General features: G+C 39.0%; 1 protein-coding gene across 22 annotated transcripts in view; it reads right to left on the bottom strand.

Annotated features, from left to right (window-relative positions):
• DCDC1 (doublecortin domain containing 1) overlaps positions 1 to 23,863 on the bottom strand; it is a 557,706-nt gene that overhangs the window by 87,250 nt on the left and 446,593 nt on the right. For all 22 annotated transcript variants that reach the window (XM_070071610.1, XM_070071601.1, XM_070071604.1 and 19 more), the window contains one exon: positions 6,822 to 6,945. In XM_070071610.1, the coding sequence (XP_069927711.1) occupies positions 6,822 to 6,945 (124 nt within the window). The remainder of the gene's footprint in view (positions 1 to 6,821; positions 6,946 to 23,863) is intronic.

The following is a 23,863-nucleotide window of genomic DNA, read 5'->3' as shown; positions in this document are numbered from 1 at the left end:
CAATAAAGAAATGCAGGATAATGAAGGACAACAAAACCATGGATAATTAAACTTCCCGGAGTGCTATTTCTTCCCTTCCATTTTCTCAGTTGGAATTCTCATGTTCCTTTTCATTTCTTTATTGGTTTTCTCTGTGTACACATTACTCCCTTACACAGCTGCATGGTCAGGAGACTCTGGATGGACCCTGGTCCTCCCTCAAGGAGATAATTCCACTTTCTCTTTTTCACCAGCACGTATTTGCTTGGGGAGCCAGCTCTTAACAAAATGTTTATGTTTCTTAGTCTCCCTTCCTCTTCAGTTTTCCATCTCCAGCCTTCTCACATCTTTCTCTCCTTTGTTCTGATAGGTAATTAACATATCATAACTGATTAATAAAATGTGTGCTTAAACTTTTGTTTGTGCATGGGCCCATCCACATGTATCTTAATTCTTTAATTAAGAAATTTAAAAATAGTATGCAGTGACATATCCTAAAATCCAAAGTCTATTCAAAGTCACTTTTTCAAAAATTTCATCCTTGAATATGAAAATCTAATGCTCCTTATGTTTAAGTACTTAGCTTAATTCAAAACTTTTGTCCCTAAGGTGTGAGAAAATAATTTGATTTTCTATAAATTATTCCAGGGAACTTAAGCACAGATTCATGAAAGAATTCATGAATCTTCCATTTTCACAAGGCCTTAACATATTTTAAAGTACTGATATCCTCAGATATATGAAATGCTGTCTGTTCATAAAAATATTATCAATTGTTTCATAATGAATAATACTTCAAAGTGAGAACAGTGTTAAATCAGTTTTCAGAAGAGGTGTCAGCACTGAGACTTAAATAGTCTCGGACACTTCAAAGATAACTCCGTATTTCCATATTACCCATATTTCCTTATATCTCCCCTTAGTCATCATTCTATTTTGAATATCCTTGTTAAGGAATTAACAGGAGAATTGAATTCTCACTCAGGAATGTGCTTATGAAACGACTTCCCTAGAGTCAGTATTTTCGCTTCATTTTCAGGGCCATTTAGACAACCACCCTGGCTAACCTGTTTTCTCTCTGACTGTAGGACTCCAGGCACTGGACCATCAAATAGTCCTGATTTCTGGGACACCAAACTGTCTCTGGGAGTTTCTTCCTCTACCTTCTTTCTCTTTTATTTATCAACTCTGCCTCTTTCCTGACTGGTTTCTTCCTTCTTGACTCATAGCCTATCTTACACTGGAAGCTTCATGAAGATAGAGACCATGTCTATCTCCTTCCTGTGCTGTGTGCATTACCTAAATATATAATGAAGAACAGTTAAATATATAATAAAATTGGTTGGTTAAATCTTCTGTAAAATTTATGCATATGCTTATGGTGCCCAAAGTGTTTTGGATACTAAAATATGAATGTCACATTTCCCAATCATAGTTTATTTATATGGAAAGATTTACCAATCAAAATACTAATTACATTTAAGTAAACATTGGAATAAAATAATATTTCTGCTTAAATAAAACAATTTTGTGAAAATGTGAATGGAAGAAAATACAGTTCATTCAAATAAGATGGTTCTATACTTGAAGCAAAATAGATCATATTTAACTTGAGGGAAAGTTATCAGAGTGCCATGACTGTTAAGCAGGTTTGATCTCAAACATTTCAAGAAGTTGCAAGACCCTTAGACTGAGTTATTCAGTCAATATGTCTGATTTTAGCTTATTTTAGTGCTTTAGTATTTTTTTTCAGTTAACCATAAGGGCCAGAATTTTGCTGCCATGAAGAAATAGTCAATCATTCAGCCTAAAATTTACTGTTCTATTTGATTGGATGAATAAGTTTAGAGCAGTCTGAATTCATTCCTTAGATCATTTAGTCACCAAATTCCAAACCATCAACAGAAAATGTTAAGATCATTACTAGAAAGAACCTGGGTAAGTTAGATTCCTGATAGAATCACCATTTGACTTTAAATCAAGTAATTAATTATTGAAGTACTTTTACCTATGTGTTAATGGTAAAACACAGACAAGGACATATCTGTATAAATTTTCATTATTTACACTTTTCTCATAAAGAAGTACCTTTTTTTTTTTTTTTTTTTGACAGGCAGAGTGGACAGTGAGAGAGAGAGAGAAAGGTCTTCCTTTGCTGTTGGTTCACCCTCCAATGGCCGTCGCGGCTGGCGCACCACGCTGATCTGAAGGCAGGAGCCAGGTGCTTCTCCTGGTCTCCCATGGGGTGCAGGGCCCAAGCACTTGGGCCATCCTCCACTGCACTCCCTGGCCACAGCAGAGAGCTGGCCTGGAAGAGGGGCAACCGGGATAGAATCCGGTGCCCTGACCGGGACTAGAACCCCGTGTGCCGGCGCCACAAGGTGGAGGATTAGCCTAGTGAGCCATGGCGCTGGCCAAGAAGTACCTTCTTACGAGGTGTCCCTAATCCCCATGCATCCATTAGATGGGCAGGAAGCTTAAAACTCCAATCAGAGGTGCTCCAGTTTCTGCCATTTAAAATAGCCTATTTTTTAAGTTCTGAACTCTTAAATGCATACTCAATCAAACTGAAGGTTCACATTTTTTTTTTTACCAGAACTGTTGTTTTCTTTCACAAATGTACCTCTCCCCTCCCCCTCTCCTCAGTGTGGTTTCTCAGTTTAAATGAAAGTTCACTAAACTAACACCATGGGAAAGGGGACCCGCTGTCGACATGCAGGCCCCTGTGCTGTCCGGGGTCTGCAGCAGCCTCTAAGGACATGCTTTTGCTCCTCGCTGGCTAGTGGGCAACTTGCTGCCATCTGCCTACCAGGAGTTGAAGTATAAGTTATCCTGCCTGCTCTGTTTTAGCTGTTATTCTTTCTGCACATCGGGGGAAAAATCTATAATGAGTGCAGTCGACCGTCTTTTTTAAGGGGGAAGGGACTCAACTAGGCTTCCTGGTCTCTCTCTGCTGCTGCTCCAGGCTTGACTCCATGTTGGCTTCACTAGTGTTGCAAACCCTGACCCTCACGTGTAGGTTCATCCGACTTGGGCTGCCCACCCTACTGCTTCCATTATTATTTTTTTTATTTTTATTTTTTTGACAGGCAGAGTAGACAGTGAGAGAGAGAGAGAGAGACAGAGAGAAAGGTCTTCCTTTGCCATTGGTTCACCCTCCAATGGCTGCTGTAGCCGGTGTGCTGTGGCCGCGCGCCTCGCTAATCCGAAGGCAGGAGCCAGGTGCTTCTCCTGGTCTCCCATGGGGTGCAGGGCCCAAGTACTTGGGCCATCCTCCACTGCACTCCTGGGCCATAGCAGAGAACTGGCCTGGAAGAGGGGCAACCAGGACAGAATCTGGCACCCCGACCGGGACTAGAACCCGGTGTGCCGGCGCCGCAAGGCGGAGGATTAGCCTATTAAGCCGCAGCACCAGCCACTGCTTCCATTATTTTGAAGAACTCTATCTTCTTTCAACAAACCTCAGCTTTCTAGACTACTGCTTCACTGAAGTCAGAAAATACAGCATCTCTGGGGAGCCTAAGCAACAACCAGTTGATTTCAAATGCCATATATCCTTCCTCTAAAGTTTTGAGATCCACTGATGGAATAGAGGAGGAGGGACAGGGAATCATGATTTAAGAGAATTGGAAAAAAACTGAGACCACAAAATACATAAGTTATGTAAACTGATTGACTCATTGCTGAAAACAACTAAGAAATTCAGGAAAAAATGTTTTAAAAATCTTTTAGAATGTATTTTTGACCTAGTAATAAAATAACACATACTATAAACCCATCGAAGTGAGGAAAATGCTGAGGCTGGCTTTTGTCTTAAGGAGATTTTCTGAATACGGGAGAACTTGAGTTTTTGCTTCTGTGCACTTGCAGGGGAAAGGCACAGGAGACAAACTCCAGGGCCCAGTCAAGCTGAGAGGTCTAAAAGGAGACCTTATATCTTCATGGAACAAGAATCTCAACAGACTAAATTTCACCAGAAAGGCAAACCAGAAAGAAGATCTCTCCAGAAAACTGCAAGTTAAATAAACATTTGCAAATATTTTCATTGTGTGGGAGAAGAAAAATAATCTTCATTGAGAATTCGCACTACAGGCTGATCCTTCCTTAAGATTTAAAACACAGCTGGCACCGCGGCTCACTAGGCTAATCCTCCGCCTAGCGGCGCCAGCACACCGGGTTCTAGTCCCGGTTGGGGCGCCGGATTCTGTCCCGGTTGCCCCTCTTCCAGGCCAGCCCTCTGCTGTGGCCAGGGAGTGCAGTGGAGGATGGCCCAGGTGCTTGGGCCCTGCACCCCATGGGAGACCAGGAAAAGCACCTGGCTCCTGGCTCCTGCCATCGGAGCAGTGCGGTGCGCTGGCCGCAGCGCTCTGGCCGTGGCGGCCATTGGAGGGTGAACCAACGGCAAAGGAAGACCTTTCTCTCTGTCTCTCTCACTGTCCACTCTGCCTGTCAAAAAAAAAAAAAAAAAAAGATTTAAAACACAGTGGACAAAGATGAATGAAAAATAATCCTGAGGAAAAACATCTGAAAATATAATGGAAAATGCATCATAAAAGATTAAGACATGGAAAATATGAGAGGCCAAGTCAAATGGAGGTCAAAATAAGGAGTTCTAGCATGTAGCTAGTCAGAGTTCCATAGACAGCGCAGCAAAAGATATGCAAGAAGGAATACTGGAAGAAAGGTCAGTGATAATTTTCCAGAAACGATGCAACAAACCAGTGCATATATTCATGGACCCCAAAGAATCTGAAAGCTGAAGCAGAATAAATAAAAAGAAATTCTCTGTCAGATATCTTATAATAAAATACAGAGCATCATAGAGAAGATGTTAAAAGAAGTCATAAAGAAAAGATAGATTGTGTTCAATAGAATGATGGCTTAGCAGGTAAAGATGCCGCCTGCAGTGCCAGCATCCCAAATGGGTGCCGATTCAATTCCTGGCTGCTCCACTTTTGATCCAGCTCTCTGCTAAAGCCTAGGAAAGCAGTGGAAGGTGGCCCAAATCCATGGGCCCCTGCACCCATGTGGGAGACCTGGAGATGGCTCCTGGTTCCTGGCTCCTGGCTTCAGATTGGTGCAGCTCCAGCCTTTGTGGCCAGTTGGGCAGTGAACCAGCAGATAGAAGACCTCTCTCTCTTTCTGCCTCTCCTCTCTCTCTGTGTAACTTTGACTTTCAAATAAATAAATAAATCTTAAAAAGAAAACAATGGAAGTTGGAGAGCATTGATAATATCCTCAGTTTGCTAACTGAGAATACTTTATATGAACGGGGGCAAAATAAAGGTGCTTTGGGGCTGGCACTGTGGTGCAGTGGGTTAAAGCCCTGGCCTGCAGTGCTGGCATCCTATATGGGTGCCAGTTCTAGTTCCAGCTGCTCCTCTTCCGATCCAGCTCTCTGCTGTGGCCTGGGAAAGCAGTAGAAGGTGGCCCAAGTCCTTGGGCTGCTGCATCCACGTGGGAGACCAGGAAGAAACTCCTGGATCCTGGTTTCAGACTGGTGCAGCTCTGGCTGTTGCAGCCATCTGGGGAATGAACCAGCAGATAGAAGACCTCTCTCTATGTCTCTACCTCTCTGTAGCTCTGTCTTTCAAATAAATATAATAAATCTTAAAAAATAAAAATAAAAAATAAAGATGCTTTAAGATAAGTATAGACTTGAAGCATTTGTCATCAAAACAAAAAGAATGCTGTATATAAGTCAGAAGAGAAGTCTAGGTAGATGAACTGAGACATAAGAAGGAATTACAGCAAGAAAGATAAAAATTTGAGGGTAAATCTAAAAAATATTGTATGACACCACAATATTAGTATCTTGTGAAAATTTTTAAAAGATAAAACTAAAATATACGATGAAATAGCTTACATAAAAATCATATGGTTGAAATTAAAATACTTTCATGTTCTTGATTATTTAAGAAGAGTAAACACATTCATTAGCTTTACCTTTTGACTGTTTGTGTATGTAAGCTAAAATGCTCAGGGTATTGACAAAAATGAACAGAAATTGAGGTTATCATGGTCAAACTAGAAGATGGTAAAAGTATAATAAGGAAAAATATAGTCAATCTAAAAGAACATAAGACGGGTGGGAGGGGGTAAGGAGAAAGGAATAGAAAAGCCAAAACAAGTAGAAAGCCAATAGTAAATAAAATAGGAGGGTATTTCAAAAAGTCCATGAGAAAATAGAATTAAAGATAAGTCTATTCTAGTGCAAAAATTGTCGATATCCATGCATAGTTTTTTGATAACATGTATTTTCCATGAACTTGTTGAAAAACCTGTGTAAATTTTCAACTACAATAAATAGATGAACTGCTTTAGTTTAGGTATAAGATTGTCAGACAAATTTGTTTCAATTTACTGTGTGCTGAATATTGAGGCGTCACGTGAAGCAGAATATACACAGTGAAAAGACGGAAGGAAGATATATTAGCCAAGTAATAAGCAAAAGGAAGTTGAGATATTTCTATTAATATGAGAAAAATGAGACTTTTTAGTAGAGCTAGAGTTTCTACATAATGATAAAAGCTTCAGTTCACCAAGGAATGGTAATGTTTTGGACATGGGTGTGCTAGAACTAAATTTTAAAATACATAAAGTAAAATCTGATAGGCCACAAGAAATAAACAGATTTGTCTCTATAATAGGAGACTTAGACACATCTCCCAATTATTTGATAAAAAGAATTAGCAAGTTTTCTCTCTTAAACAAACAGCAGAAATTCAACAGATGCATGAACGTTTGAAGAAAGTTGACCACACACTGGGCCTTAAATGTCTTGACAAACACCATACTAAATAGCCACTAGACTACACAACCAGCCTACTCAACAATACAACCTCATTCAGCTGGCCACTGGGCAGGACTGGCCACATGTACGCAAGCTTGTTCCACAGAGGATTTTCAACTCGGGAATGTTTCCACTGGCCTGGCTTACTAGTCCCTTCATGCTTTATGGCCCACCTGAAACAAAACAAAGAGAAAATTAGCAAGGTCTAGTGTGCTACTGTGTACCAGGGAAAACTTACTTTGCATTCAAAACTCCAATCTGATAATTTTCTGCTCAGAAGAGACACAAATGAAAGTCATCTAAAAGTAAAAGAACACATTTTAACAAACAGAAAAACACGTTCAAGGAAAAATTGGAAATGTTGTAATAGAGGAATTTGAGGCAAAAAACAAAATAGTCATTTTATAATAATAATAATGACAAGCCGGCGCCGTGGCTCAATAGGCTAATCCTCCACCTTGCGGCGCCGGCACACCGGGTTCTAGTCCCGGTTGGGGCGCCGGATTCTGTCCCGGTTGCCCCTCTTCCAGGCCAGCTCTCTGCTATGGCCAGGGAGTGCAGTGGAGGATGGCCCAGGTGCTTGGGCCCTGCACCCCATGGGAGACCAGGAAAAGCACCTGGATCCTGGCTCCTGCCATCGGATCAGCGCGGTGCGCCGGCTGCAGCGGCGGCCATTGGAGGGTGAACCAACGGCAAAGGAAGACCTTTCTCTCTCTGTCTGTCTCTCTCACTGTCCACTCTGCCTGTCAAAAAAAAAAAAATAATAATAATAATAATAATAATGACAAAAGTGGAAATATTAAAAGAGAAAAAATCAAGCAAATCATTTAGACATCCAAAGAGAAACTGACATACACACAATTATTGGAGAAGGCATTATCAAGTAACTAACAGATTATAAGATACCAGATAAAAGTTTTATTACTTTTTTAAAGTAATAAATGAGGACAGAGATTATCTGACTGCTATTACTAATAAATGTAATCATGACCATTAATTTATATATACTGTAGTCTGATGAAAAAACAATACACCTGGGGCTAGCACTGTGGCATAGTGGGTAGAGCCACTGCTTGTGGTGCCGGCATCTCACGTGGGTGCTGGTTTGGGTCTGGGGTGCTCCACTTCCGATCCAGCTCTCTGCTGTTGCCAGGTAGGGCAGTGGAGGATGGCCCAAGTCCTTGGGCCCCTGCACCCTCATGGGAGACCTGAAAGAAGCTCCTGGCTCCTGGCTTTGGATCGGAACAACTCTGGCTGTTATGGCCATCTGGAGAGTGAACCAGCGGATGGAAGACTTCTCTCTCGCGCTCTCACTCTCACTCTCTCTCTCTCTTTCTCCCTGCCTCTGCCTCTCTGTGACTCTGCCTTCCAAATAAATGGATCTTTAAAAAAAAAAAAAAGAAAAAAAAGAATACACCTTTTTCAATAATTCAAGGAACATTTGTAATAACTGTAACATATTAACTAAACTACAGTACAGTTTTAAAGTGAACATCATATAATCCACATAGTGTGGAAAATAATAGAATAAAATTAGATATAACTGAAATTCTAAATTTTATAATTTAAATAATTTCTTCCCCCAAAATATTCTCTTACCAGATTGAGGGGGAAAATTATGTGATCAATAAGAATTTAGTTAGCACTGAATATAATATACATGAAAATATAAAGGAAACATTTACAATTATATTCAAAGTAAATTCAAAATGTTAAGTACATTTTTTAAAAGATCAGTTCACTTACTTGAAAGACAGTGTTACAGAGAGGGAGAGGCAGAGGCAGGGAAAGAGAGAGAGAGGAAGGAAGGGAGGGGGGGAGGGAGGAAAGAAGGGAAGGAGGAAGGAAGATAGAGATTGATTCCACCCACTGGTTCACTCCACAAATGACCACAACAGCCAGGTCTGGGCCAGGCCAACGCCAGCATCCAGGTCTCCCACAGGTATACAGGGGTACAATATCTTGGCCATCTTCTGCTGCTTTCCCAGGCACATTAGCAGGGAGCTGGTTCAGAAGTGGAGCAGCCAGGACTCCTACTGGTGTCTATACGTGGTGCTGACATTGCAGGTGGTAGCTTTACCTGCTGTACCACAGTACTGACACCAAGTGCATATTTTTAAAGAGTTAGGTAGATAAAGTAACCAAGGAGTCTGTCATTAGATGAATGGATAAAAAAATGTGGTTTATATATTACAATGGAATATTATTCACCTATAAAAAGAATGAAAGTCTATCATTTGGAAAAAAATGGATGCAACTGGAGGACATCATATTGAGTGAATCAAGCCAAACCCAGAGGCAAATACCATATATTCTACCTTAAATGTGAGAGCTAAGGTTAAAAAAGAAAAAAAAATTTTAAATGAAAGAAATGCCTGTGTGTGTCAATATTGCTGCAAATATAGTTTTGTCAAACTTTGTTTTACATCCACTGGTTGTGAATGATATACTACTACAGTTTTAATGATCTGTGGTTATTTTAACATTCACTGTATATGAGTGAAATGGTCATTTTTTAATTTGGTTATTGTTTAAAGCCCTTGCCTATATTCCTGCTGAAATAGAGTCTTTTTACTTTTTACTTGTTGAACTCGTCACTTGATGGAGCATTAAGCTTTTTACTATAATGTAACTTAAAATATGCTATCTCAAAAACCAAGAAAGAAAGGAAGGAAGGAAGAAAGAAGCAAGAAAGGAATGAAGCAAAGAAAGAAAGATGGGAGGGAGAGAGGAAATGAAGGAAGGAAGGAGAGAGAAAGGGGGTAGAAGCCAAGGAAGTAGTTTCATTATATTCTTTGAATTATATCTATAAACTACACTGAATCTGTTCCCTTTGTATTAAATCACATTAACATGAAAAAAGTATTAGTTGGTTAAAAAATAAAACTTTTGGCTTAAATGACCCATTTTTAAAAAAATTAAATAACCCAAATTTAAATAAATTGTCTTATGGTAAGTAGGTGAAGGGAAATTTAAAAGGATTCAAAAAGAAATAAATAATTTAGAAAACAGTGCTTCAGCTCAGAGCTTTGAATAAATGTTTTTGAAACAAATAATAGAATAGCAAATCTCCTATCAATAAGTATAGATTAGGAGATTCCAAGATGGCGTATTCCTGCACTAGGCTAGGGATAAACATTAAAAAAAAAAGTGTAGGGGGAAATTGGAGACAAAACTGCACTGGAAATCCTAATAGAGGAAGAGGAACACTGTGGACCTGTGTGGAGGGTGTAGACACATATTACAAACAGGGACACAACACAGGACTGCAGTAGCTGAGAACTGGAGTGGATGGCAGCTTGGAGATGGAGGTGAGACCAGACTGCAACCTGTGGTGATATAGCTGGAGGGAGAATGTGGCATGAATCTGGACTGGAGCCCTGGGGAATAGCAGTTGCTGGTGGTGGCTGCAGACTCAGTGGAAGTAGACGGGGCATGTTCATCTTGCCCTAACTTAATTTGACAGTGCCCGCTGCCCAGCTGAGAAAGGGAAGGCACCATTTTGGGTTTGGGTGGGAGCTGTGGAAGCCTTTGTGTGCACACACAGCAACTGGCTGAGACAGAATGCCTTCTTCTTAGCAGTACTGGCAGCAGTGGTGGGGTGAGAGCAACATTAGGCCAGTAGCTCTTGTGTATGTGTGTGATCCAGAGATTCTAGCAGACAGAACAATCCACAGTTCCCACTGACTTTGAGCCTGGCCTGGGAGGTGGCTGGACAACAATGTAGAATCATGAGGTACCCACAGCTTCCCAGGATCGAGACACCTAGGCAGAGCTGTCTCAGGGAACATCTGCCTCTCTGTTGATGGACAGGCTGGCAGGGCAGAGAGTAACCTCTGCACCTGGCAACTTTGGGAGCCTTGTTTGCTGAGACTGTAGGGACCTAGTGGTTACATGAGAAGGTACATGGTGTAGCTGGGTCTTGGGGCAATCACTGGGTGAAGTCCACACACTTGGAGCTCCTTGGTTGCCTAGAGCATGTCATTGCAGTAGGAACTATGCTCATAGTGAGGACTGCACAGATCATTTGTGCAGTTCATAAGGTGGTACAAAACACATTGAGGACTAACACATGGGCATTGAGATCTACCACATCCAACTTGAGTGTTACCCTGAATACCCATCCCACCCTGGAGCACTGACCAGAGCTCCTTGGCCATATCCACCACACATCTCTTGGTATTCACTAAAACTGCAGATATTCCACTAAGCCACAGAGGCATAGCTCAAAGATAAAAGCCATTAGAAGAAAAAAAGGAAACAAAAATCAACTCCACAAATGCCTAAAAACAACTGCAGAAATTCAAGAAACAAGAATAAAGAAGAAGCCATGACACCCCCCCCCCAACCAAAGGAACACAATATGTCAATAATAGAATATGAAGATGAAGAAATTGAGGAAATGCTGGAAATAGAATTCAAAATAAGATTACTCAAAAGCGATCAGAAGCAAATTCACAAACTAAAGAAAACCATGCATGACATGAATGAAAATTTTTCCCATTTAATTGAGATTTTAAGGAGAAATCAAAATGAAATATTAGAAATGAAGAATTCGATAGATCGAATGAAAAATGTGGTAGAAAGACTTAACAGCAGACTTGACAAGGCAGAAGAAAGAATATCTGAACTAGAAGACAAATGTTTAGAAATCTTACAGTCAGACCAATAAAGAAAAAAAGAAGAAAAAGAAAACAGAAAATTTAAAAACAGTGTTGGAGAATTATGGGATACTATCAAACAACCCAACAATATTTGATAGTATGCCATAAATATTGTGAAATAATGTGTTTCTGAAGGTATTAAAAGAGAGAATGAATTAGAAGGCCTATTTGGTGAAATAATTACAGAAATTGGAGAAAGAAGGGACATTTACATAGAGGAAGCACACAGACATTCTAACAGAAATTACCAGAAAAGATATTCATCATGACATATTGTAGTCAAACTTTTCTCAGTAAAACATGAAGAAAATATTCTAAAATGTGCACAAAAGAAATGCCAGATTGCTTTCAGAGGATCTCCAATTAGACTCACAGCTGACTTTTCATCAGAAACTCTAGAGGCTAGAAGGAAATGGCAATATATAGTCCAAATATTAAAAGAAAAAAAATTGTCAACCCATTTCAATTTACCCTGAAAAGCTCTTACTTATGAATGAAGGTGAAATAAAGATCTTCCATAACAAATAGAATTTCAAAGAATTTGTTGCCACTTGTCCAGCCTTACAAAAGACTCTTTAAGGATGTGTTACACATAGAAACACAGAAAGACAGCCATTGCTATGAAAGAATGTGAAAGCAGAAAACATCCCTGTAAAAGTACAAAAGAAATCCAAAGTAAACAATAGGAATATTTATGGAAAAGTGGCAGGTCCACGTCGCTACTTATCAACAGTTGCCTTGAATGTAAATGGCCTTAACTCTCCAGTTAAAATATACACATTGGCTAATGGATTCAAAAATAAGACCCATCTTTTGCTGCCTAAAAGAAACACATCTCACCAACAAATATAAACACAGACCAAAAGTGAAAGGATGGAAAAAGATATTACATGCTAACATAAAGCAGAAAAATAGCAACTATAGTCATCCTAATATCAGACAAAATAGACTTTAATATAAAAATTTAAAAGAGATGAAGAATGGCACTATGTAATGATTAAGGGAAAAATTAAACAGGAAGATGTGACTATAATAAATGTATACACACCCAATTACAGGGTACCTGGCTATTTAAAAGAAATGTTAATGGATCTAAAGGGTGACACAGACTCCAATACAATAGTAATGGGGACTTCAACACCCCAGTTTCATCAATATACAGATTAACTAAACAACAAAGAAATAACAGAGCTAATTGACCCTCTGGACCAAATGGGCCTAACTGGTATCTACAGAACTTTTAACCCCACAGTTGAGAATACATTCTTCTTATCAGTGCAAAGAACTTTCTCTAGGAGAGACCATATGCTGGACCATAAAGCAAGTCAGAGAAAATTCAAAAAAATCAAAATCATACCATGCATCTTCTCAGACCACAATGGAATGAAGCTGGAAATCAACATCTCAAAAATTTCTAGATCATATGCAAGCACATGGAGACAAACAACATGTACCCAAATGAACAGTGGTCATAGAAGAAATCAAAAGAGAAATAAAAAAATTTCTTGAAACAGATTAAAAGGACAATATACATATCAAAATTTATGGGATACACAAAAGCAGTGTTTAGAGGGAAGTTTATAGCAATCAGTGCTACAGATTCACTGCTGAATTCTACCAGACATTTAAAGAAGAACTAATTCCAATTCTTCTCAAACTATTCAAAACAACTAAAGGGGAGGAAACCCCCAAGCTCCTTCTACGAAGCCTGCATTATCTTAATTGCTGAGCTAGAAAAAGATACAACAGGCCGGCGCTGTGGCTCACTTGGCTAATCCTCTGCCTGTGGCGCTGGCACCCCGGGTTCTAGTCCCGGTTGAGGCACCAGATTCTGTCCAGGTTGCTCCTCTTCCAGTGCAGCTCTCTGCTGTAGCCTGGGAAGGCAGTGGAGCATGGCCCAAGTCCTTGGGCCCTGCATCCGCATGGAAGACCAGGAGGAGGCACATGGCTCCTGGCTTCAGATCGGCACAGCATGCTGGGCATAGCAGCCATTTGTGGGGTGAACCAACGGAAAAGGAAGACCTTTCTCTCCGTCAATCTCTCTCTCACTGTCTAACTCTGCCTGTCAAAAAAAAAAAAAAAAGATACAACAGAGAAAACAGAGAAAGAGAACTATGTATCAACATCTCTGATGAACATAGATGCAAAAATCCTCAACAAAATATTAGCTAATTGAATCCAATAACACATCAGAAAGGTCATTCACACAGACCAAGTGGTATTTATTCCTGGTATGAAGGGATGATTAACATTTACAAATCAATAAATGTCATATATCACATTAATAAACTGAAAAAAAAACATGTAGTTATCTAGACGCAAACTGAAAAAAATAACATGTAGTTATGTAGACACAGAGAAAGCATTTGATAAAAGACAACAACATCCTTTCATGATGAAACCCTTAAGCAAATTGGGTATAGAAGGAACATTCCGTAACACAATCAAGGCAATTTATGACAAACCCATGGCTAGCATCTTATTGAATGGGGAAAAGCTGAAATCATTCCCCCTAAGATCTTCAACCAGACAAGGATGCTCACTCTCACCATTGCTATTTTTTTGACAGGCAGAGTGGACAGTGAGAAAGAGAGAGAGAGACAGAGAGAAAGGTCTTCCTTTTACTGTTGGTTCACCCTCCAATGGCTGCAGTGGCCAGCATGCTGCAGCTGGCGCACTGCGCTGATCCGAAGCCAGGAGCCAGGTGTTTCTCCTGGTCTTCCATGGGGTGCAGGGCCCAAGCACTTGGGCCATCCTCCACTGCACTCCCAGGCCATAGCAGAGGGCTGGCCTGGAAGAGGAGCAACTGAGACAGCATCCAGTGCCCCGACTGGGACTAGAACCCGGTATGCCAGCACCGCAGGCAGAGGATTAGCCTATTGAGCCATGGTGCCGGCCTCATCATTACTATTTAATATAATCCTGGAAGTATTAGCCAGAGCCATTAGACAAGAAAAAGAAATCAAAGGGATTCAAATTGGAAAGTAGGAAATCAAACTATCTCTATTTAGAGATGACATGATCCTATATACAGGGGATCCAAAAGACTCCACAAAGAGACTTTTGGAACTCATAAAAGAGTTTGGTAAAGTGGCAGGATATAAAATTAACACAGGAAAATCAATAGCCTTTGTATACACAGACAATGCCATGGCTGAAAATGAACTTTTAAGATCAGTCCCCCTCACAATAGCTTCAAAAAGAATTAAACGTTTTGTAATAAATTTAACCAAGGATGCCAAAGATCTCTATGATGAAAATTATAAAACACTAAGAAAGAAATAGAAGAAGATACAGAAAAAAATGGGAAAATCTTCCATATTCATGGATTGGAAGAAACATCATTAAAATGTCCATACTATCAGAAGCAATTTACAGATTCAATGTGATCTCAATCCAAATACCAATGACATTCTTTTCAGATCTAGAAAAAAAAATGATGCTAAAATTCATACAGAAACACAGGAGACCCTGAATATCTAAAGCAATCTTATATAACACAAACAAAGCCAGAGGCATCACAACATCTTACTTCAAGACATACTACAGAGCAGTTATAATCAAAACAGCCTGGTACTGGCACAAGAACAGACTTTTGGACCAATGGAACAGAATGGAAGCTCCAAAAACCAGTCCATGCTTCTGCTACCAAGTTATCTTTGACAAAGGAGTTAAAATAAATCCTTAGGCCGGCGCCGCAGCTCACTAGGCTAATCCTCCGCCTTGCGGCGCCGGCACACCGGGTTCTAGTCCTGGTCGGGGCACTGGATTCTGTCCCGGTTGCCCCTCTTCCAAGCCAGCTCTCTGCTGTGGCCAGGGAGTGCAGTGGAGGTTGGCCCAAGTACTTGGGCCCTGCACCCCATGGGAGACCAGGATAAGTACCTGGCTCCTGCCATCGGATCAGCGCGTTGCGCTGGCCTCAGTGTGCCGGCTGCGGCGGCCATTGGAGGGTGAACCAACGGCAAAGGAAGACCTTTCTCTCTGTCTCTCTCTCTCACTGTCCACTCTGCCTGTCAAATAAATAAATAAATAAATCCTTGAAGAAAGCACAGTCTCTTTAACAAATGGTGCTGGGGAAACTGGATCTCCATGTGCAGAAATATGAAACTAGACCCATTCTTTACACTTTACAAAAAAAATCCATACCAAATGGATCAAAGATCCAAATCTATGATCTGATACCATCAAATCACTAGAGAACATTGGGCCAAACACTGCAGGACATTGGCATAGTCAAAGACTTCTTGGAATAACCCTAGAAGTACATGCAATCAAAGCAAAAATTGTCAAATGGGATTACATCAAGATCAAAAGCCTCTGCACTGCAAAAGAAACACTCAGCAAAGAGGCAGCTGAAAGAATGGGAGAAAGTATTTGCATACTACACAACTGATAAAGGGTTAATGTCCAGAATCTGTAAAGAGAAACTTGTATAACTTAAATAAAATTTAAAAAATGAGTATAGATTAATAAAAGTATAACATAAATCAAATAAGAAAATATATCAAAGATTTAAAACAAGATTTAAGAGTGCATTTTGCTTGTGTATTATATGAATAAATGAGAATATTGTAATGAATTCAATGAATTTCTGGGAAAAAAACTCACAGATTTACAATAGAAAACAAAACACATTTTTGCTCATATAATTTCATGGGTCATAGAACAGATCATTTTCAAGCTATATAATATCCTGAACCAAAAATATACACAAATCTGATTAATTCATTCTATGAAGAGATATAAACTTCATAATAAAATCAATCACTGGTAATTTAAGAAGAGATACAGTAATCTTATTTAAAAGTAAAGTGGCACTGGGGCCAGCATTGGGGCACTGCAGGTAAAGCCACCACCGGCAACATTAGCATCTCATATGAGCCCAGGTTCATGCCCTGGCTGTTCCACCTCAGCTCCTTGCTAATGGCCTGGGAATAGCAGTGGTTGATGGCCCAAGTGTTTGGGCCCCTGCACATGTGGAGACCCAGAGGAAGCTCCTAGATCTTGGCTTTGGCCTGTCCTAGTCTTGATCATTGTGGCCATCTGGGGAGTGAACCAGAAGATGGATCTTCTAGATCTCTCCCTCTCTCTGTAACTCTTTCAGACAAGTAAATAAATCTTTAAAAAAGTAAAAAGGTATAATTCCCAAATCAATGTTAAGCAATAAAATTTAACATTATAGTAAGAGAATCATCACTGTAGTTAATATAGTCATAGAAATAATGTGATGGACATTTATTAATATAATACATCACTGATGCCTGAATGAGAATGCAGTAGCAGTGTGTTGCCTATAATTTCCACCACATATGATGTTCAGCTGAGACTGAATGTTTTCTAAGATCACCCAGCTTTATCACAACCATCTGCAGTGCTCCCACTCTGTGTTCAAGGGCTCAGATCTGCAAAAACTTGCTGGAAACTATGGGACACTGAGAGGTCGTGGTAGCAGTAAAGACCTATCTGTTAGCAACATGGGAGCAGAAAGTTGAAGACTTTCAGAAGCAATGGAGCCTCTGTGATACATTTCCCTTCTTTGCTCAGTGAAATCATGCACTGATTGTCTTATGAATGCTTCTTCTATGTCTTATTTTCTCACGATTCCTCCTCGAGTTTTAGCTGCACTCAAGACAATAAATACCCAATAAGCTGAAATGAAGTCTAAAAAGAAAGGGAAAGTTCATTCATTCATACAGCATATTTGAATGATTGCAAGTTCAGAAGGTGCAAGCTCCTGCTATTGGAGGTGGAAGCAATAGGAACATGCCTACTTAGGTCATATCAATTTTATTTCACCAAACACTCCTGGGATCAATGCATACCTCACATCCACCTGCAGTTATTGCCTTATTACTTTGTGCCTGTTTGCAGAAAATCCTTAAACATCTTCTCTTCCCTTTCTTAAACAAATTCAAATAAACTTTCATGTCTGTAACACCAATGAAACTGCCTTGTCAGGGTTTTCACATTACCAAAGCTAATGGTTCGTTTTTTTTTGTTTGTTTGTTTGTTTGTTTGTTTGTTTTTGCTAATGGTTATTTCTTAAGGCATTCTTGAACCAACCACAGTGTCTGAAAAAAATTATCATTTTCCCCTCAACACACACTTGTCACTTTGAGTTCCTTTGACTTCTGTGAAACAACATTCTCCTGGTTTTCTCCCACTTCAGTAACCAAAATTGTAGTCCCTTCTTGTGTTCAAGAGAATGGGAAAAAAATCCTTTGAACATCCAAGGACTGCTACATAGAAGAGGTGCAATAGATGTCCATTGGTCTAATATGTGCAGGGATATTATTCTATTGTAAAGTCACACCTTATACTTTGTGTAACAAAGCAAAAGACATAGCATGGGTGGACCCTTTTGGGTTTTAGATAACACAAATTTCACTTCAAAGTACTGTTCTGACTCATATCCTAGATGATTCAGGAAGCTATCAGTTTCAAGAGGCATCCAAGGCATGACTTAAAACAGATGTAGGCTGCAGCATAACACTCTCTGTTATCTGGGTCTACCACATGATGATATGGTGAATCAGATGGCACTAATGACTTCTGGGGTGAAAGGATGCTTTGTTAAGTGAATCCAACAAGAGAAGAGAAGTATGAACGCTAAGACTTCTAAGCAAAGTACGTTCTCTGCAACAACAACAACAACAAAAAAAAAAAACCTGTTTAAATGAAAAAATAATCACTGGTATATGGAAAAGGTGTTTTTAAGACTGAGAACTTGATAATGCATCATGAAGTGACTACGAAATCTGAATCACCGATTGTGAGCAAGGTGTACTCATATTCTTCATGACATGCAGTAACAGATGCAGCTACTGTACAATGGAACGGATATATTTAGGATAGGCTTGAGCAAACCCAGAAGGTCTGCATCTATTCTGCTAATTCTTTTCCTTATTACCAACAGGAGAGGAACCACCTTAGTGGGGTTTCTCTAAAGCCATTTGACTAATGACAAAAGGATTCAAGTCTGGTTCCTAAAGCCTGGCTCAAAGGGGTCAGTGGGATACATGAGCTCTGATCAGAGTGAACTGCTATTGCTTGCCACATGGCTGTGGCTCTGAAGGACAATCCTGAAAAGAGATTGCTCTATTATGGTGAGCTGTAAGTAGAATGCTTGGTTATCCAGTGGGTAGAAAACAATAGGTAAATATAGGTGTGGAAATACAATGACTAATGGATTGACCTGTTGATTAGGAGCCTCAATTTCAACTTTATGTGTATAATGTGGTCATGGTTTTTACATAATATGCAGGTATGAATATAAAATCACTTTCTAGTTTACTTCCAAAATTTTCCAAGAAAGGGAAAAGACTGACTTATTTGATTGCAGTGCATATGAACGTCAACCCATCAGGATGTCTTTAAAATTAGTTGGTCAATGGCACCAGCATTGGGGCACAGCAGGTTAAGCTGTCACTTGCCTTGCTGGCATCCTACATCAGAGTGCCAGTATGAGTCCCAGCTACGCTGTATCGGATCCAGCTTCCTGCTAATGCTCCTGGGAAGATAGCAGATGATGGCCCAAACTCTTGGAACCCTGCCACCCACATAGGAGACTTGATGGAATTTGTGGCTCCTGGCTTCAGTCTGGCTCAGCACTGGCTGTTGGGGGCATTTGGAGAGTGTACTAGTAGATGGAATCAATCTCTCTCTCTCTCTCTCCCTCCCTCCATTCCTCCACCCCTCTCTCTACATCCCTCCATAACCCTTTTTCTCCTTTGCTCTTTGTCACTCTGCCTTTCAAATTAACAAATCTTTTCGAAAAATAAATAAAATGAGATGGTGAAGTGCAACTTAACATTGTTAATAAACATTCACATAGAGCAAAGGCCATTAGATGGCAGAGTTCTGGCACAGCATGAGCTTTTATGTAAAAGCAACAGACCTCTTAATATTCGCTTTATAAATGAGGAGCTGACAGACCCTTAACTGTAATGGCACTAGCAGGCCCAGCTATGACAGTACATGTACATAACATCAAGAAGAACCTCACAGCATCAGCTAGGTCTCTGGAATTCAGTCTTGAAAGCCAGCACTAGGTGGAGACAGTGATTCATGCAATGTTTGCAGGAAGCCTTTTTCTTGTCACTGGAGAACTTAACTTCTTTTAATATTGTCCATTTTTCTCCTCAGTGCAGAAGGCGGCTATTCTTCAACAACTGCTCTATTTAATATAAATATTATATAAAACAAAATATTCAGGGCTCTGAAAAGGGCCTAATTAAAAGCATACACATTTATATGCACCCTACGAGGCAGCCAAATACACTTCAAAAGGGATTTTAGTTATTTAAAATAGATTTTTATTAACTCTGCCTTCTTATTAAGGATAAATGTCTGATACTTCGCGAGTATCTACCCTCATGGATAGGAACGTGACCAATACTCTCCTGGATTTATCTGAACCTAAAAGACTAAACTTAGGATCTTCTTAGAATATTCTGATTGACATGTTCCTGCTCTCTCAAAATGAAGCCCAATATTTATCATTTCAGTTTCAATCTGATTAATGGAATCACATCTTCACCGGAATCCTATCTTCAACTAATCTTTTAAAGTAATGGAAAATAAAGACACTCTTGGTAATGTTTTCAGAGTCTGGTACATTTGATGGAACTCTATCATAGTGGCACGCTATGAAAATTTGTGCCAAACTGTACACACTGTGACAAAAAGCTACCATGTGACACCCTTGGAAATCAATAGTAAAATACAAACAAAGCTAACTGTGCCCCAGTTGAAAAGAAATAGTCTTTTTCATATCCTATCAGGACACAATTATGTTGTTTCTAACAATGCAATGAACACAGTAATAAAATGATACAATATGTAATTTGGATCTGAGACAGAACATAAGAGACACTGGCAAATCCAAACTCCAATCAGAACTGTCTACAAACATGCAGGTAAAATGGTCAGACCACTATGCCCTAGCTGTCACACAAATCCTTTACCTTTTTGCTTTACACCAGGATCTGTTTATTTATTTAACTCATTTTTCTTTTTTGGTTTTCAAAGTTATCAAAGTCACAAGATTATACCACTTGGAATTCATCTATAATTAATTTAAAATTGCACGGTTACTCAGAAACAGTGAACAACACGTTATTTGTACAGCACAATAATATACTTCATACATTGATTTTGGTGGAATTCACTTTAGAAGATGGACTTTAAGTACTGCATCTCTGAAGAAAAGAAAAGCATAACAGAAATAGACTGTAAATGATAACACTAATAACAACCTGCTTTGATGAGGTTTGATAATAATGCAATAAAATTCCATGGATTTGAATTGCTTAAAGTATTCTAAGGCACTAGTTCCCTAACCTGGGAAGAAATCACCCAAAATCAGGAACTACGCATACAAATTTATCTGATCTGAAACACTGTATTAAATATTAAAAGATTAGATACAAATAGCTGGAAATTTCAATTCACCAAGTAGGACACTCTTAATATTTTACCAATACCACTGTACAAAATATTTTAGGCTACATTTACTTTGCAAAGAAAACCAAATATTACACATAAATTTAATAGCTTATGTAAATATCATTCTTTAAGGTTTTAATTGGCTAATTAATTAATGTTATTGAAGAGGGAAAGAGAGACAGATAGATCTCTTATCCACTGGTTCACCCCTAAATGCCCGGAATAGCCAGGGATGGGCCAGGCTGAAGCTAAAAGCCTGAAACTTAATCTGAGTCTCTCATCCCTTTCTCCCAGGGTACACACTAGTAGGACACTGGAAGAGGAAGCTTGAACCCAGGCACTCTGATAAGGGATGTGAGCATTCCAAGCAATGTCTTAACCACTGGCCAAACACTCACCCCAAGATACAAAGTTTAAGTCATTTTACCCCAACAGAAACTGTGGATGGGAGCATTATTAATTTGTAAGCCAGAGATTACAAAGTTCAAGTAACTTTTGCATATTAAACATTACTGTACTTTGTTTCTGGAATACTTTCTACTAACTAATAAAAATAGATGAAATTTGTTCATCTGCCTTGTTATTTACTCCTCTTTGCCCCATCTGTTTACAATTGTTTTGATAACTAGTAAATTACTTAAGACAGAGTCTAAGTTTTAATGTCAGTTAAGGCCTCAGCAAGTGAACTCTATGATTATGACCCATCTTGTATAACTGGGAATTTCTAAGAATAAGAAATAATTTAAGCAATTACATTGGAAAGAATATTTATTTTTCCATACTTCCCATGATTTTAGATTATATTTCTCTCAATCATTAATTAATCATTTTAACACAATCTAAAGTTATTTTTTCAAATATCAACTATGAAATATGATAGAAACTTACACATTAATGATAGCTGGCAGAAATACATATATATTTCATCTAGAAAAATGTATAGCCATGCAGAAGGATATAAAGTCAATCCTGACATACTTTGAAATTTTGTTTTTTAAAGTAAGTCTTTAACCTATTTTGTTTTGTTCTTCTAGTTGGTTGAGCTTCTTGGTTATTTAGATACTAGATACAGAGAAGTCATCTATATTCAGCACTAAAAACCTGTCATTATCTCCCATAGTCAGAGAGTTTCATACATGGTGTGAAAAAAAAAAGCTTACTTTGCAACTACAGTAAAATCTATACCAAGTGCAAGATTTGTAAACAAAATGATCCTTCTTTCAACAATATTTGCTTATAACTAAATGTCACCTGATCTTTGAATTCTTGAATCTCTTATATTTATCAATTATCTGGGCTTCATACATAAATTTTGCCATCTCAATTCTGTGGTGGATAAACTTCCTGAAGCTTTTGTATCTATTTTTTGTGCAAGTAAGGGAAATAAATACTCTACATTGAGCACCTGCCCCTCCTCCTCCCCCACCCTGCCCCACTCCAGTACTAAGCTAGATATTGCAGGGAACCTAAAAGAAATTTGAGAGGGTTTTCTGCTGTAAGAAAAGTCAGAAAATTTGAGAAAGAAGCAAAGATTAAATGGCAAAAATTTTGAAAATAATACAAGAAATAACATAATGAAAAAAGAATTGACAATTTCAATGAGAGTCTGGAAGGAAAGAAAACAACATGAGCTTTATATTATAGAAGGAAACCACAGGGGAAGAGAACTCTTGGAGGATCCTAGAATTTTGTATACATGAAGAATAGAGTTGGGGATGGTGAAAATGAAGACTGTGCATGCCATTTCAGAGACCAAGGAATAATACAATCTCTTCAAATTACATAAAACTGCAAAACACATGATTCCTTGAGCAACAACAGAGTTCTAGTCAGAGATGTGAATTATTCATGTCTTCAGTTTTTCATTTCCCAGTCTCCAAGGTGTCTACTCAATGAGCTTGGCTTATAGCATATCATTGATCACTTTTACCTATATAGCATATCTACCATACCAGAAAGGAAGTTATTGTCCAAATTACTTCTTCCTTCCTTCAATCATAATAGATTTTTAGCTGGGTGCCTAGCTACCAAACAAAGGACAAGAATTTTTTGCATTTAGGTGTTACCATATCTCAAAGTGCTGGCCAAATTGGTTGTGAAGAGATGGTCATGTACACCACTTTCAGATCTTACCTTTAAAGAAACTGAATGTGTGCTTCCATGGTCCCTTTTCTCCATCTCACTGGATGGGAGATGGTAAGACATGGACCAGCTATTTTAAGCCCATAGGTGGAGGCCACGTTATAATAATGGCAAAGTAACCTAACAGCTCTGTGCCAGCATGCCCCTGTGAACTAGCAGACAGAGAGAAATGAATGTCTGGGTAAGCCAAAATGTTTTGGAATCTCTTTGTCACAGAAGCTTAGTCAACAAACTTCCTACTATAATCTTGGTTCTTTCTATTGTCCCGGTTTTTGACCTTTCCCCAGGCTTCCTCTGAAACTCTTCCTCCTCTTTCTGCTATTTCTTCTGGGGAACTTTCAGATGTTTCTGCTTCCTTTGATAAATAATCTCTTTCCTAATTCTTCTCACTGCCTTCATATACTCCAGACAAGTCCTTTTTTTCTCCATATTCAACCACAAGTTTATACAATAACCACCTCCTATAGATTCTTCAAGAAATGCTCTTAGAGGCATTAAATCTTGGTATTAAAATGTTGTTTTAATTTTTAATACCAGGGGCCACCCCTAGGGTGTGCAGTGTTCTACAAGATATATTTTAAGGGACATTTATTTACACAAACAATGTAATTTTAAAATGCATTCCAAAATGCATTTTAAAGGTACAGTGAATTACTGATAAGTATTTAACATAATAGTTAAAGAAGAGATATTCATACTTTTGTTCATTGCTCAACGGGTGAATGTGAAGACTCTTTACAAGGTCTAGAGACCATCTCAGGCTCAAGAACTCTCTCTCTACATTCTTTACGATCAACTATGAAGCTCTCAACTATCTTCATATTCTCCCCCTCTACTG

The sequence above is a fragment of the Oryctolagus cuniculus genome, chromosome 1 (genome assembly GCF_964237555.1).
Source record: "Oryctolagus cuniculus chromosome 1, mOryCun1.1, whole genome shotgun sequence".
Taxonomy (NCBI): Eukaryota; Metazoa; Chordata; class Mammalia; order Lagomorpha; family Leporidae; genus Oryctolagus; species Oryctolagus cuniculus.
This window is presented reverse-complemented; position numbering and strand designations above follow the sequence as displayed.